At 37.3% G+C, this 17,354-nt stretch overlaps 1 protein-coding gene across 12 annotated transcripts in view; it reads right to left on the reverse strand.

Moving 5' to 3' along the window:
- The window catches only part of Bnc2 (basonuclin zinc finger protein 2), a 413,108-nt gene that overhangs the window by 268,955 nt on the left and 126,799 nt on the right, over nt 1-17,354 (reverse strand). For all 12 annotated transcript variants that reach the window (XM_078047672.1, XM_078047668.1, XM_078047669.1 and 9 more), the window contains one exon: nt 13,233-13,433. In XM_078047672.1, coding sequence (XP_077903798.1) covers nt 13,233-13,433 — 201 coding nt within the window. The remainder of the gene's footprint in view (nt 1-13,232; nt 13,434-17,354) is intronic.

Genomic DNA, 17,354 nt, shown 5'->3' on the forward strand with positions numbered 1-17,354 from the left:
AGTTTTCCCCTTGTGGTCCATCTCCTCCTCGTGACATCATAATCAATTGCCTGGTAAATTATAGCAATCCCACAAAGATTTGGGGCCAAGAATTCACTGCTTAAAGGTGAGATGAAAAGCTTTTTACAGTTGAATTCAGCTTTTTGTCTATGTCAATTACTTACACAAATCATGGAATTCTTTTCAGGATTTAGAAATCTCCTTTTCTTTCCCCATAACTCTTAAAATCCTTACATTTCCACCTTTATTTAAATCATTTGACTATTTTCATTTTGCCCACACATTTGATTTTTTTTTTTCCTTTGGATATGGGTCACAAGGAAAAAAAGCTATACATCAAAACCAGTAACACCAGAAATATATTTACTAAATCTTTTCTTTTAATTGTGGGGAGGGAAAAAAAAATGAAGAATTCAGTTCATCTCAGTGGGGAATTCCCAAGATGAATGATCACATGCAATGAAACTATTATCTTCATCCATTAAAATATTATCTAAAACAGAGGTTTCTCTCTGGCAGCCAGTGGGCTGAATACAGCCTGCAGATGAGTTTTGCTTGGACCACACAGTTTTTAAAATATTTGAATAGGTTGCCAAGATTTCAAAATCAAGAGATTTCATATAAAAAATTAGATTTCTGGCTTCTCATTAAAAAGAAGAAGAAGAAGAGCTGGCAACATGAGGCCTGCACTCTCACCTGGCAATGACTGGCTGCAACCAAGGAGCAGCCACCTCACTGTGGTTGAGACGTAGCTTTCTGGTTCACCACGGGCCCCACTAGACCCACTCCACTGGTTTAATTCTCATTACCTCCACATGGCCCTTCTAGGCAACTCCTGATCTTTAAACTTTCGTACTACTGCAAAGAGTTCGCAGAGTTTGTGGAAGAAAGTAACAAGAGGGTTCTTAAACAGAGATTTAAAAATACATACTTCTTGAGTTTGTATCACAGAAGGCAATGGGTAGCAGGTTTCATTCAAAATAGAGTTGTTCAATACAATTTAAGCATGAAGCAAGAGACTCATTCTTGTAATTTTTTGTTTTGTTTTATTAAAGATGGGGCGGTCTCCTACTATACTGCCCAGCTGGAACTTGAACTCCTGGGCTCAAATGATCCCCCCAAACTAAGCCTCTTAAATAGCTGGGATTATGGGCATAAACCACCACACCAAGTCATTTTCATAACTAAAAAGCGTTTTAAATGGTAAATTCAGAACTGGTGACCTAGCTCTGTAGGGTGATGCAACAAGCTTTTACCCTGATCGCCAATCAACCACATTCTTCTCTGCAACCCAGAAAAGATGTCCATGGCAAGCTATTACTCAGATTTACATCCGTTTTACAACCTCACATGTTAACACTTCTGCACTTCCTTGCTAGAGCTATCACGTACTTATGTGAAAACGGACCCTAATATGAAAACAGGACATGTCTTCAAGGTAAATTTTTAAAATCAACATTTAAAATGCATAAATAGCATCATAACAAATACTTATCTTCACTGACTCCAAAGGTATGCCACCATCTGACATTTACATCAAATAGCCACTTTTGTAGGTTTCAAATGACCTAAAAATTCATGGCAATATTTCTTTAAAAATGACTGTTACTTAGAAGCAGATGTCTATGACAAAATCACCATGTACTTGTTTTTATTTGCTCTTTCTCCTAACCGAAAACAAGGGCAAGGAGAAACTTTCTTATATTGCGTTATTTCCATTCAACCACAACGTCACAGCATTTCTACCTATTAGTGGGTTTTGCAAATTTTAAATATCCCATTTATCAGAAAGAAGAAAGTAACTTTTCATTTTACTCAACTATATTAAAAACAGGTTAACTCTGATGTATGACTCCAGTTGAGGGAAAGCTTAGATGTTCATGCAAGTTGTACAATGTAGGCTATGACCAGTGATATATCAACTTACTAGAGTAAGATTTGGATCAACTACAGGGTAGTGTTTTATAATTATGTTTCATCATTAGACCACATGCTTGAAAGATTATTTTTTTAATTAGGTGCTTCCTTCCTAAGAGAAACATTTTTCTTTCATTTTTACCTAAAGAAAGTAATCCTTGAACATATGCCAAATATACTTCACAATCAGACTTTAATCCCCAAATTCTCTTGATTCTTAACAACTTCAACAACTTTAAGTAAACAGTTCACAAAATCATAATGATTATACTGCATTCCTTAACCCCTAGTTGAACAGGAAAAGAGAAAATACCCATGAATACAATTTCAGGCCTGATACCTGAGTGACAGTATGATATATTCCTTATGGGAAACATTTTTCCTTAATTTCCATTATGTTTGAAATTTGAGCAATTAGAAACAGACACCTGGAACTCCTTTATTAATTTACCTCTCCCCTCTCCTTTTACACTCCTTTCCAAACAATTTCTTAAGGTGCTTTTTACATTGAAGATCTTAGGCCCTGCCCTGGAAGACTGGGGAGGCCCCAGGCCATGGGGCACCCCCTCCCCCAGGAAGCAGGGAGAGGACCAGGAGGTTTTCTCTTCCTCTCAGCCCCACCCTGGGGGCCCCGGGGGCGGGGCGAGGGCTGCCCCCTCCTCCCCTCCCCAGTGAGGGACATTTTTTGGTAAACCTATTTTCATTTTGGAAAATATTTATGAATAAATAGTTTTATATGAAAAAAAAAAGAAGATCTTATAGCACAGCATGCATTGTAAAGGGTCCTGAACCAATGTTCCCATTATTATATTTACTTATTTGCTACAATCTGAGCCTAAACTTATTTTCTTTTTAAAGTTTGGGGCTTTGTTTAAAAGAAAAATAACACTTCATATGTAAGTACTGAGAAAAATAGTAAAAGAAAAAGATTAAAACAAGAATTCTAGGAGAAGTATAATTCATGTTGATTTACCTTCTACATCATTCCAAAAAGCAAGTTTTGGAAAACACACAATCAATTCCTTCCCTTGATGACCAAACCTCAAAGCGGGTCTCAGGTTCACATCATAGAAACTGACTGCAAAACCAGTTTAGAAGACTCCTGGTTTTATTACTTTTGTTTGCACTATTGTTTTAGGATGAAAATAAAACATAATGATAGTGAATGTTTAATTTTATGTAATCTGTGTTCTATGGGGAGAAAAGTATTTCTCTCACTAATTCCTTTCTATTAAGCACTGATTTCTACAAAAGGATATCTCGGTGGAACTTATGTTGAAGAATCATCTCAACACTCTGCATTTGTAAAGAAATAAGATCAAAAGTACAGGAACACTGGCACACACAGGAGCACTGGGTTATCAGAATCCTCAGAAGGCAGGCAGCAGTTGGCTTATTAAGAAATTATTTAAAATAACTATTTACACAAGCCAAAACAGCCAACTTTTCACTTTTAACAAAAGGATGTTTTTAATACAATGAACATCCAAGCGTCTCTGGTCATGAGAAAACCTGGAATATATTATACATGCATGAATGTGGCCGGGATGCAGGATATAGGATGTGCTTCCTATCAACAGATTAACACTTCATTTTCATTACTCTAATCTCACCACGGGCTGTGAACACTCTCTTTTTCTTATTTGAACAACAATGGTGCATGAAAAACCAAGCTGACAGGCAGGCGGGGTTCATTAAATGCACAAGGCCTTTATTCCCATAACACATCTCACCTGTAAGAAGCCATGGTTCTGGCTTCCAGGCTGCCTACTGAAACAAGCTCTCCCAGATGTTGGACTTCTAACTCTTCTACCCCTCTTCCCACTTAATTTATAATAAATGTCAAAGATAAAGTAAAAATGAAAAACTCTTCTCTATGAAGAACTCTATTTAGTAGATAATAGGACTGGTAACGTATTTTAAGATTTACCCAGTCCCATGATTAGTTGTCAAAGGTGTTCAGAAGAACAACAACAAAAAAAAGTGAATAGGAAGGGAAATGCTGATGTTTGAAATCTGAGTCAGCATCTCAGCTTGGTGTCTCTTTCCCAGACTTTTAAAAAATTTTGAAAACTTATTTGAACAAAATTGCAGTTTCCTGAATGTTGAAAATGACGATGACAAAATAAGAAACAACTGTCTGACTTCCCAATGAATGACAATGAGCAATTTCATCAAAAAGCTATTCTCAAAGAGCAACAAGACTGTCTGGCCTAAGGCACCAGTATTCTGAGATTCCTAGGATAGGGATGCCTCTTTAGAGTGACCCATCCATAGGCTAATTGCATTTGAGAGTGCTATTTACAAATCCTCACCACACCTAAAAATAAATCACTTAATTGTCATTAACCTGCCAACAAATAAGGTAAGACACTTTCCGTGTGCCTATTCACCACCTATAAATGCACTACCACGTGACAATATGGGATTTTTCATATTTTCCATAGCAAGGCAGTAAGTCCTTTTCCAAAGTCTGGAACAGGACTTTGGTTTTGTTTCTTTCTGGTACTCTTTCTGTACTTGCTGTAGGTATTTATACCTAAAAAAAAAAAGAAGAAGAAGAAGAAGAAGAAAAGCAAAGCAATATTAAGATGATATACCAGATAACACTGCTGATTCTGAGTTATGTTCTGACATGAAGTTCAATAAAAATAATGTTTGCAGGCATTCTTCCTGAAGGAACATTCTCATGAACATACTCGGTGTATACTCACTCCCCATATCTTGAAAATGGCATCCCAATCATGCCCACTGCCCTCTGGCACTGGCAGAGGGCACATCAGTGGGCAGCTTTCTTTACCCATGCCTGATTAGGTGCCCCAAATAGCCATCCTAATGATGTAACTCAATTAAATCTTTCTTGCTTTAATTTTAATAGAAGAAAAAAAAAACATTATTAAAATCCTGCTAATGGAGGTTCTCGTTTTAATATTAGTTTTGTTATTAGGTTAAGCCAGCTGAAAGTCATTATTTTTTGTCATGTAAAATATTCATTACCCTGAAATTTTTCTTTGAAGACACCCAGTTCAGGCAATCTAATCATCAAATGTGAGTCTTGAGAACTATCTAGAGAACCAAAAGCCACTAAAAGGCACTTTAGCAAAGTTGAAAAATTCATGACAATCACACAACATAATAACAGGTAAATACTGGAAGCTATGTCTTCCATATAAAATACTTTTTGATCTTGTCAATTTTAATAATCTCTATGCCTTGTGAGACAACGAGTTAACATTTACTAATACAAAACGGTAGTGAATCTTCCTTAGGTGTTGTGTGTACTACATGTCTTACATTTCCATTTCATAACATCATCCGTTCATATTGGCCCTGCCATCAGTTCAATTCCTTTACTAAGTGTTCCAGTTAACTCTTATCATGTAGTTTGTCTCCGTCATATCCTCTGCCTAATGTACCGCCCCTTTTGTTTTCCTCCTTGTAAGAAACTGCTGTCATGTAGATATTAAGTCTTATAAAATAGTAAGTCTATAGTATAAAATAGTAAATCTTATAGTATAAAAAAAAAAGGAAAAGAAAGCAAAATCTCTCTTCAGTTATCAGCTAAGCACTTTCTTACACAGGCTAAGGATCAAAATGAGCTGCCTTTCAGCAACTCTGAATGATAAGCCCAGGCCCCTGCTTAAAGAACCCGCCTAGAGCACAGCTTGGGACAGTCCCTCTGTCACCACATACATGAGGATGACTCCTCTTTCCCTACATCTCTGCTAGAAGGATAGACTGGCAAAAGGTTGATTTATTCAGTTATTATTAGTCATAGGTACATTTCCATCTCTTCAAATTAAGTTAAAAGGAGCCAGTAAAAGTAAGGAAGAATTTAGAGTAAGAAAAATGAGGAGAAAGGAGAATAAAGTCAGAAAGAAATTAGGTCTCTGAGAAAAACAATAGGAAGTTAGAACACACTAACCTGTATTTAGGTCATTAAGTAAATTTCTATCAACAAAAAAATAATAAGATTTATAAATCAACACCCCCCCATGACACATAAACCCTAAAGACAGTAGCAAAATAACATTATACAGTTCCAAAGTATTGAGTAAATAAGATGTTAGATACACTCAAGGGAATCAGTAGTTTCAATGAGTAACTTCCTACAGCTCAAGATTATTTTCCTTTTCTTTACAGAGAAAAATGAAAAACTGATGGGCTTAATTAAAGAAAAACAAAGGGATATTATTTTGTTGTTAAAGGATCAATTCTTTTTTTTAATTGGAATGATGATTAATAAGCTGAGAATCTGATTTCTAAACTCGTCAGTTTGAGTAATGCGTTGTTTTTCCAGGAGCATTTCCATTAAGGAAAACTGTGAATGAAGCAAAAGATACAGCGTTTCCCCTCTTCTCCAGATCCCTGCACTCTGTGGCATGAAATGCTACACACAGCGTTTGAACAGAATGACACTGCACACTGTCCTCACCCAGATGAACGCCAGTCATAAATTTTTCACCTGAGGGTTTGAATGTACACTATGAAATTTGCGAGGCTTCCTACAGGGAACATACAAATTAAAAAAAAGAATCAATACTTTTATCTTTTCCTCTTCTCTAAAGTTTCTTTTAAATCTGGAAAGGTGACGGCAGTACAGTGGGGTTATCCAGATGTCACAACACCAGGCTTCATTTTGGGGGTGTCATCTGCACCCTCCTCACATATTATGACTTCTTAAAGTTTGAGCTGCTCAGAATTTTTTTTTCTTAATTTTCCTGCACATTTACTAGTTTATCTTATTTGGGGGGAGGGGTCCCTCTGTTACTTGCTATTTTGCTCAGGCTGTTGTTTCTGAACTATACCCCTTTCCCTTTTTTCCTCTTAAGCTTAGTAGTTGTTAAAGTTCCTTGAACAAGGTCTCTGACTCCCTTTCCCCACCCCTCCAATCCCCAACTCCCAGGTCTAGTAGATGAGAATCACCAAGCCAAATGTGGGAGCCAGCCGCTTTCCTGGAAATAAAAATGGCATCAGCTTTGGCAGACAGAGGTGAGATCAACCATTTCCACAACCAACAATCTTCTGACCAAGACCTAGAGAAGGGTGGTCACTGAGCAACAACGATCTACCACAAAAAGTACAGGAAAATTTGCACATGGTGAAGAATACACTCTTACACCCTTAACAAACCGGGCTCCAAGCCTTAAATGAAAGGAAATCTTGGAACCATTATGTCCCACATTCTTTCCACAATAACAAGCAGGAGTCCCAGAGAAAATTTCTTTCACCAAAAAAGGCATCCCCAATTCACTGTTTTCACTACTGCCACAAAGTTCTCTGACAGCACTCTTTGGGTGCGGGGTGGGGGGTTAACTCCTTAAATAATTTAAACACTATGGTTCTGATTATGGGTACAAGGTAAAAGCAAATTCCAACTTCTCCTCATTCCCCTTGATATATGTTCTAATCTAGAGGGCCAGTTTCAGAAAATACCTCTATGGCTCTCCAGAATCATTATCTACTTAAGCTTATAAGGCATATACTGGCTAAAGCTCCGCAGACTGTAACGGTGGGTGCCCACTGTAACTTTCTCTGAGTGAATGTGTGTAATGCACATCAGGTGGAGAGGAAGAAGCACTGCTAGTTTTGTTTTTCATTGAAGTGGATGACGCCAGCTCACTATCTATAACGGACTGTTCCTTTGGAATCGGCTCCCTGTGTCACAACGACCTGGCAAACTCGAATGCTTTCACTATCACTGGAGTCCTTGCAATCCTGCCTTGGCTGCCACCCATTCCCTTTTGCCCCAACTTCTTAGTGATGCCTTACTCAGCATCTAATTAGTTAGGGAGGATTTGCCGTGGCTCTTAACCCTGACACAGGAGTGGGAGGCTATACTGCTGTAGAAGCCCAAATCAGTCCTGTTACTGCATTAATCAATTTCCATAAAGCTATACATGAATAATTGGATTTATCAGTGAATGTGAAGATACAATTATAAATACAATTATTAAAAATATCTATAATTATAGATAAGATATCTAGACCTTTAGGGATTTGGTTTTCAACTGTGGTTACTTAAATCACCTTAGCAAAAGGTGGTAGAAATTATATAAACACAATGGACCTGTTTGCAGATGACAGAAAAATACAGTAGGTGAAACTAAATAATTTCAAAATGCTCACCTACTGTGTTCAGATTTATTTAAATGTCTCATGTTGAAAATAAACTTGAAATACATGCACAGGTTTTAACATATACTGCATACAAATCTGAGAATATATTTATGCATGTTTTGTTTGCATTCATGTGGAATGCTATATGTACATGACCTACTACTTTCCCATTTCATTACAAACTAGACAGTACCTGTTAAGTGAAATCTGCATGTTAGCCATAGACTTGCAAAGTACAGGCCAAAACATAAGTACCTGTCTCCAGGCTATAATTTCCACTTTAACAAATACCTAAATATTCTTATTTTGGTGTTATATTATCAAAATGGATGTTAAGAATTATATTTAAATAAATGTCTAGTGTTTAAACTTCAAAATAAAACATATTAGCACTCAAACTAGAGGGAAACCTAAATCAAGGGTGGAAGCCTAATAATTCAACAGGCTAAAATTGTACGCCTCCTAATATAAATATTTATTTTAGCACAGAGATCATAAGGTTGGTCATTTTTTTTTTAAAGCAAGACATGATTACCAAAATACACCAACTGTAAGGAGGGAAATAAAAGAGGAGGAGAGAAAAATTGCCGAAAGAAACCTAGGGATGGAAGATGCCTGGCAATGAAAGTCATTTTCAAAGACCATTAACTATCAACTGCTTTACTCAGGGCTCTTATTAAACAAGAATATTCATTCTATGTTAAAGGAGATGTCTATTTGAGTGGGATATGGTTTAGAATGAAAATGTATTGTATGAACTGTAAAGAATCAAACCACCATCACAATTAAGCATCTGACTTACAAGAAATACCGTATATGTGCCTTTTAAATTGTTAGTACTTAAAGTCAAATTATTTCTCGAGGGGCAGGAAGTCAGAAAAAAACAACAACATCATTTTTATTTTAAAATATAAAACCCACAAACTGAGACTGTACTTTTGTCTTTATGAATTGAAAGAACTAAAAGACTATTGGGAGAAGAATTCATATTGAGCATGCTTTTAATGAATTCCAGCAATGTTGTTATATATTTCTTATAATATATTTTATTTATCATTTCTTTGAAAAATGCTAGATTTTATACTAGCAAGAAAGTTTACTTTGCTGTCATATCTCTGGTGAGCAGATGCTCTGTTATTAATATAAATCGCTGATTTAATTTTTAGCTTTCTTGGTTTGCCCCTCACCTATCTAGGAAATGATTTCTCTGGTGATAACTAACACATCATGCTAATGAGAGAATCTAATGCACAATAGAAAAATGTCACTACTAATAATATTTGCATGAAGTTAAATAAAGCAACTGTAAGAGAATGTCAGACAGTTGTTCTTTAATAAGACACAGTTTCACAATGAAATTATGTTGTTAATTTTGTTACATCATTGGGTGAATCCTAAATTACTACATAATGATGCACAGAGTCATTTATAATTCTTAGTATTTCACTTGAGTCTGAAAGGAGACCTTATTAAGGGATCTACATTTTATTTGAAACAGGTTAAATATACTTTACCAATATTAAAAGATAAATGCCTCTAGTAATTTGTGAAATGTGGACTATAGGACTATAGTCATTTACCTGTATGGTTTTGTTTCTCTAAAAAGACTTTAAGAATTTAAATTATTCCATCTCTTGAATTCATTAAAAGAATTTTATTTGCTATTTCTGTAAACTATAAAAAATACATAACAAATTGGAAAATCATCTTTTAAAGCCTAATATATATACATATATTATATACACATATATATTCATGTTCTTGAACTTTCCAAAAGCAGGCCTTAATTTTAACAGTATCTCATGAGCATATACTGGGCAAAATAAGGTTCTGGGCTATAGGAAATGAGCAGAGAAGAGTGAAAGGTTTCTGGTCATTCTTGACCTGTCACTCACTGATCAAACTGACCCAAGAACTCCTTTACAAAAGTCAATAGTTATGCCCTTCAAGGTTCTCAAATATTCATCTGAATATAAAGAAATGATTTTTTAAAAAAAAGAAAATTAAGCTTCAATGTTGGAAGGAGGAAAATGTAGAAAGGAAAATGGAGTCAAAGAGTCACATCTCAAACTTTAGGGAACATAATTAATCCCACCAAATCTAAACTGATTTTTGACTGTGATGTCTTTTTCTTAGCATTAGACAGAATGGAAGATTTATATTTAAGGAAATCCAACTTTGCACATATTAAATAAAGGATAAAGATTTTTACATCCCTGCTTCCCAATTTATCATAAGACACATTTCCCACAATTTTTTCTCTACTTAAATACTAAAAGTTTTTAAACATTTCATAATAGCCCTACCCTAATGGTTGAAGAAATAATAAGAGAAATATTAGTTTTTCTACTATGAAATTTGGAAATAAAAATGTGCCAAATAAATTTTATTCATTTTATGAGATGAATAAATTTTTACTCAGAAATTAAAATCATCTAGAAAAACCCTATTATGCCTTAGAAATGAGATATACAAAATCTTGCATACTTGATTAAATTGAACAAACTTTTTCCTGTAACAAAAATTGGCTTAATATTGAACTAATATTTCTCAAAATTGTTGACTTCAATAGTGTCTCTTACACACACACACACAGAGACACATACACACACACACACACTCATGCTGAATCAGCACTGCTGATGAACTATAGGTAAGGAAAACAAACATTAAATATGTACACCACACAGACTTAGATATATACATAGTTTGAATTTAAGTTTACACAATATTTATACAAACCGAAATGTCATCCTGAAGGAGAAAAACATACACATACACATGTTACTCATACCCTCTTTTACGTGCTTTCCAAAAATGCACAGAAGGTAAATATTTAGTAACCATGACAGGAAAAAAAGGGAGAGGGGGAATCGCTAGCTACATAGAAATTTAAAAAAAGATAATAAAGAAAACATATTAAAAATAGTTAAGTAATAATACATTTTTTAAATTGTGATTTTTCAACCTTCATAAATAGTATAATTAATATTAGTTTTAAATGGCATCATTAAGCATAAATTACTACCCTATAATCTGATTATTTTCATATAGTCACCAATGCTCACTATTACACATACTTCATACAGGTACACACAAAACAGATTTTTGTATGCCCACACAGAAACAGCTGGATCAACGACATCATGACAGCTTAGTTGTACAAGTTTCTCTAAAAGATATATTTTCCTACTTTTAACCCATCATTTGTATAATTTACTTTTGTTTATTTTTTAGTAAAATGTTTTGCATGACTTAAAATCTCCTTAGATTCAAATCTACTTGAAAATGGGCTAGTGCCAAAGAAGCAATCTAACACCATCTATGTGGTTCAATAGCCATTTATCAATTGATCATTATCTCTATCTGGTTTTATTAACTCTTTTCTAGCTAGAGGGAGACCAAAACCAATCTTCCCCTCCAAAACATACACACACACACACACACACACACACACGCACACACACAGAACCTCCACTAACTTAAGGAAAACCCTGAAGGTGACATCTAATTTTAAAAGTGTGGCACAAGTTATTTGGTTCTAAGGTTAGTGAAAACACAGTGTGTTCCAACCACAAGAGAGCCACCCAGGCAGGAATGTGCGGCAGAAAAACACCTCTCTCAAAGCATGCTGTACTGACAAGGAGCATCTCTGTAAGGAAATGAACTTTTCACTTGCAAGAATGGGAAATGGCACATAAAGAGTTGCTTATTGGGTTTATGTTGATTGTATTTAAATCCCAGCTTACTGTATCAGCAGTAATCAGGGTCCCTCTACAGGATGTCAAAATACACCTTATTCACATCCATTTATCCTATCTAGAACTCTGAGATAAAAATGTTTGCCATCTGAAATCCTGCAAGACTTGGCTATATGTTCTATCTTTGGCAAATGCATTTTAAACTCGTGGCAGTTTACAAATTATTTTCTTTCTTTCTTCAATCAACAATTTCAAAAAAAAATCTAACTCAAACTATTTAATTTCTGTGAACTCTTACATACAAAAGAGGTCATTTAAAAAGCAGTTACAAAATGGGTGAACCATCAATTTCTTAAGCGTCGCCATCTACTTAAAATCCCAGTGTATGTGTCAGGACTACTTTCGTGCGGTGTGGATGATAAACTAACTCTTGCTTTGTGTGGGTTTGGTGTAGGCTTTTGAAAAAGCAAGACGTGTCTAAGGAGGGAGGCACCAGGGAACTTCCCTCCCTCACTTGAGCACAGTCCAAGATGAAAGTTTCTGGGTTGTTTCCCCTTCGCTTCCTCTTACCCTCGCTCCCCCGCGGAGCCGCAGAGCCAGCAATTGTGCAAGAGGAGCCGGGCGCGCAGGGCGCGTATCACGGAGCGCATGGTACGAGCTGCCGGCCGGTGATTAATTATCAGTTCCCGCTGGCCTCGCGCTCACACAGCGGCTCTCCGGGCAGAGAGCACGCCGAGCTGCCTCCGGTGCGGCCCGGACGGAGGAGCGGCTCTGGGGAGGACGCCGAGGCTGCGCCCGAGTGTGAGTGCGCCGGCGGGCGGGCAGGCGAGGCGAGCGGCGGGCGGGCGGGCGTGCGGAGCAGGAGCCGCGCGGGAGCCCGAGCCGGGTGGCGCTGGGAGCGCGGGGCAAGCGCAGGGCAGGCGACCGGCACTGGAGCACCAGCCGGCGCAGCCCACCATGAGCCATCCTCAGCGACCCTCGGCGCTGACCCTCGGCGCGGCAGCGAAGCCCGCACCGCCTCCTCTCTCCCCGCAGGTCTGAATCCAGCCACAAGAAGTCAGTCGGGCAGTGTGAGGGGCCCCTAGATTTTATGACTGTTTGGTTGCAGAAACGACTCCGAGATAGCAGGCACTTTGACCGAGTGATTCGTAGAGATAGAAAGACACATTTGTTGGGTGGTGGCTTTTTCTTTTTTTTTTAACAGAAAACAAAGAAATAAAATTAAGTCTTCGCATGACCCAGGCTGTACTGTGAAACTTTGCAACCAATGCCTTGGCTTTCTTTTACTTCAGTATCCTTTCCCCTTTTTCTTTTAAGGAGCCCTTTGGGAAACCATGAAGTAACGCTGCACATTCCAATAACAGTTATGACAAAACAAAGCCTAACTATGAAGTGATCACATTTTTAACAAACATGAAAGAAAAATACCAGTAACAAAAGTGCACAAGACAATTCGAGGTTTCTTAAAAAAAAAAAAAAATGAAAGTAACTTACCTGTTGGGACATTCTGAATAAGAGGTTAGTATCAGCGTTTTGCCATGTCCCCATGAACCCTGGTTCAGCCGGAGTCGTTCTGGTTCCGAACTGCATGGAGTTGTCAGTACAGGAGTCTCTTAAAGTCAAGTCTCTTGCCCTCTTTGGCTCTCTGTCTCTCTGTGTCTCTCTTTCTCTCACATCCACTTCTGCCTCTTCTGACTGAAAAGTGAAGGTGGATTTTTTGAGCCTCTTGGCAGCCAGTAGCAGGAGTGTAGTGTAGTTAAGAAGCTGCCTGAACTGTGCATTTCATTTGGGAAGGGGAAGATTTGGGGGAGGGAGGGGGTCAGAGCTTCCTTCGCACCTTCTGCACAGATATCCCTATCATTTATGCATAGATTGCGACTCCCCAAGCTTGCCTTTGCTCAGCTTAACAGCTGCCTGTCAGGTGTGCAGGCAGCACTGGAGACCCAACCATCAGCTTCAAACCCTCAGCCACTGCATGTCATTGGATAGCAGAGCTAAGAGTCAACTGCACTGTTCCACTGTCAGGCACCAAATGACACCCTGCACTAACCCCTCCAGACACACAGATACATACACACTGAGGCACACTCCAAGCAGTGCCAGGATCACTGTGCACAGGGTGAGGGGAAGCTGGGGCCCTTCCCCTCCAATTTTCCCCAACAATGCTTTTTGACATAACATGCAATATACAACACCAGTCCTTGCTTTAACATTTCTAAAACTGTGATATGTAAGTATGTTTTTTTTTTTTAATTATACTGGAAGAAAGTAAAATATTCTGCTAGAAGAGAATGTAAAGTTGGCTCAGTTGTTGTCTAAATGCTATCTGAAGTCAGATAGTATGTGCTGGGCTATTTATAACCACATAAAAACTCATGGAGAAAATAACATACATACAGACTTGACCTTACACTCTAAAGAGTAAACAAGTAAACCTAGCAGTTTAACATGAAATGGACAATAAATATTTGCAAAATAAATATATACTACTTGCTATTTTGTACCTCAGGCCATCAATTACTAAACTGGAGATGAAGTAATGAGAAACTGAATGGCAGAGGAAAAAAGTGTACCTTAAAGCTCAAAAGTAGAACAAAAATTCTTTATTAAACTTCCTGAATGAAGCATCTACAACATCCTTTCAAATCATAAAAAAGAAAGAGAGGGAAGAAAAGAAGCCTGTAAAAACTAATAAATATAAAAACTCTATTTTTCATTCAAAATTTCTATGGAAAATTCTAAATTTTTTCTGCCTTATGAAATATAGCCTTGATAGCAAGTTGTATTTTTAATTAAACCAGTTTTAAAACAAAACATCTATTTATTAGGTAATATTTATCGGCCTTATTTATGGAAAAGCAAAACTGAGCAAAATGCACTGTACATAAACATTGTTAACTTCAAAATGGAAAGCTAAATTCATGCCATCTCATAAAAGTAGTCAGCAGGAAAAAGCCATCCCTCCTAAACTTAAAATGTAAGGAACATTAATCTTCAACCACCTACAAATATCGAGGACAAATGTACCACTCTCCTTGCTCCTTCTTAACTAAAGAATAACAATAAACCTTACTCTTGGAAACAACAAAAGAAACAGAAAAGAGCTTCAATGGCAGCTCTGTGTCATTAGTGGACAATGAGAAAAGATGAGAAAACGTACACTATGTTGACACAAATGTGCCTTCTCCTCTAGAACCGACATCTCCTGAAAGCTTTTCTGTTAAACTTCCCTCCAGTTCACCACCATTAAGCACAAAAAAGTCTCAAAAGAAGCAAATTCAATATCTGAGAGGAAACAAACAAGAACCCAAAGAATTGTTGCCTTAAAATATATTAAGTCCACCTGTGGTCAATAAAAATATTCTTCAGGGGGGAGACGGGAAAAGCCCCTATGAGTCAATTGTCAACGGTGACTGTACCTTTACTGCTAGCTATTACCCACTTAAACTCCCTCTAAAATTTGCTAGCCTCTTGATTCCTGAAGTGGCACTCAGTGCCTCAGTCAAGCTGCCTGCTCAGCTCCTGACCTTCCCACTAATGGCTGTTATTTGTGGGAGGCTTAAGGACACTGTCAATAGCAAGCTTCCTCCTCGCTCCACTCATGCTCTGTTGTATCGCTTTGCCTGCGTGTTCTCTCGCCTCTCGCTCTCACTCTCCCTCTCTCCTTGCCTCTCCCCCTCCTTCCTCCTCTCCTTCACTCCCTCTTCCTCTTTTGCCAGCCCCCACCTCTTTTTTCTTTCAGTCCTGCAATCCTCTTCTTTCCAGGTATCCTACACACACACACACACACACACACACACACACACACTAACAACACAAAAATCAACTGGCATGCAGCAGCAAGCACCTGCAGTAATAGACTCTTTTATTAAAACTGTTATTCTGCAAGACTTGAAATTCCCCGTGGACCGGGCCATGTCAAAGCCGATATAATTAACTAGAGGCTCAGCAACGGATCAATTACCAGACAAGCAAGTGATAGTGAAATCAATGAAAGATCATCAGCCACATTATCAGTGTTGCAACTCATTAGGGCAAAACTGAGAAATGTGCTCAAAGCGAGCCCAAGCAAGGTGGCATTACAAAACAAAGGGCTAATTTGGAGACCCTGCTGTGAACAATCTGTAACAGAATTAGCCTTTTTTCCCCCTAAACTGCACAGCTCCGTAACTAAATGTGACAGACTGAGAGAAGCAGTTTATTAAGACACCAACCCCAAGTTTATTTAGTTCATAAACTCTCTCCTAGAAAATCAATACAGTCTGTACAGGGTTATTAGGCTGACTAGCTAATACATCCAAATCTGGTATGCCCAGCCAGCAGTCTTCTGACAAAATGCTACCCACAGTAGGCAAACTGAGCTCTTTAGATAGCAGGCAGGGTCTAAGGCTGCTCTAGCTGGACAGGTCTGCAATATAACTATTACCTAGACTTTACTGCCAGAGCCACGCCTTTAAGACACCAGGATATCTTCCTAAGGTTTAAAAAATATGTTCACAGCAAATATATGAGACTTCATCTGCTAAACTGATTTGGTCAAACAAAATCTTCACTAGTTGATAAGACTAGTTTAGAGGACAAGTTTTAATAAGAGACAACCCAAAGATTTACCCATAAATGAATATGTAAGATAAAACATGTTGTGCTTTTGTAGATTTTAAGTTTATAAATCTTCTTTTAAGTAAGTTTTGGAAAATACAAATTTGACCCCTCTAGAAATGCCCAAAATACATTATATGAACTTTCCACTCACTTCCATATAGAATATGAAGTATAGAATCCTTGATCTTAGTATAATTTTCTCTAGCAAGGGAGAGAGACTTGAACTCTCACCCCACCCAACCCCACCCCCCCAAAAAACCTACAAAGCACAAAGATGTCTTGAGTCTTTTCATTGGTTATTTATTCTGGAAATTAGGGAGTAACTATCTGGAATCATTTGTATAACAAAGTTATTTAAAACTAGGGGAATGAAGTAGATGTCACTTCCACAATGATTGCTGTCTGCTGCCCTGAGTCCATCCAGGTATTTCAGGTTAAAAGACCACAAGTACCATAGGCCATGTGTTAGCTTTCTCAGATTTCCTGATAGTTAGAGATGGACCATGTGAAATAAGTAGTACATCAAGTAGGTCTAATGACATCAAAATTATTAAAGATATTGTGAGAATGTGACCATATCCCCTCATCACAATCTGTAGCACAAATACACAAAGTAAGAAACTCAATACCTTCTACAATGGTAAAGTAGGTTCAACTTTTGAAAGTGATTTCTGATGCTTATAATATTTTAACTTTAAAATGTTCCAAGAAAAGGACTGCACTTTTAACATGCTGTCAGTAGAGTATATTGGCCCTAAGATACTAAATTCTAAACTTGAAAGGAAAAAAAAACATTTTCAGAGGAGTTTAATAAAATCCAATTTACAGATTGCTGCAATTAAACATTTTTTTTCTGTAACTTTTGAACGGGCACTTTATCAAGCATTTTGTAAGTCATGTTTGTTTTTTAGTAATCTGTTAAAAAGTCAAGACATATATATACTAAACCGTACTATAGATTCTAATAGTAATTAAAAGTTGTAATTACGGGAAATTTTTATTTTTTAAAACCTT

This window comes from Ictidomys tridecemlineatus, chromosome 4, assembly GCF_052094955.1.
Source record: "Ictidomys tridecemlineatus isolate mIctTri1 chromosome 4, mIctTri1.hap1, whole genome shotgun sequence".
Lineage (NCBI taxonomy): Eukaryota > Metazoa > Chordata > Mammalia > Rodentia > Sciuridae > Ictidomys > Ictidomys tridecemlineatus.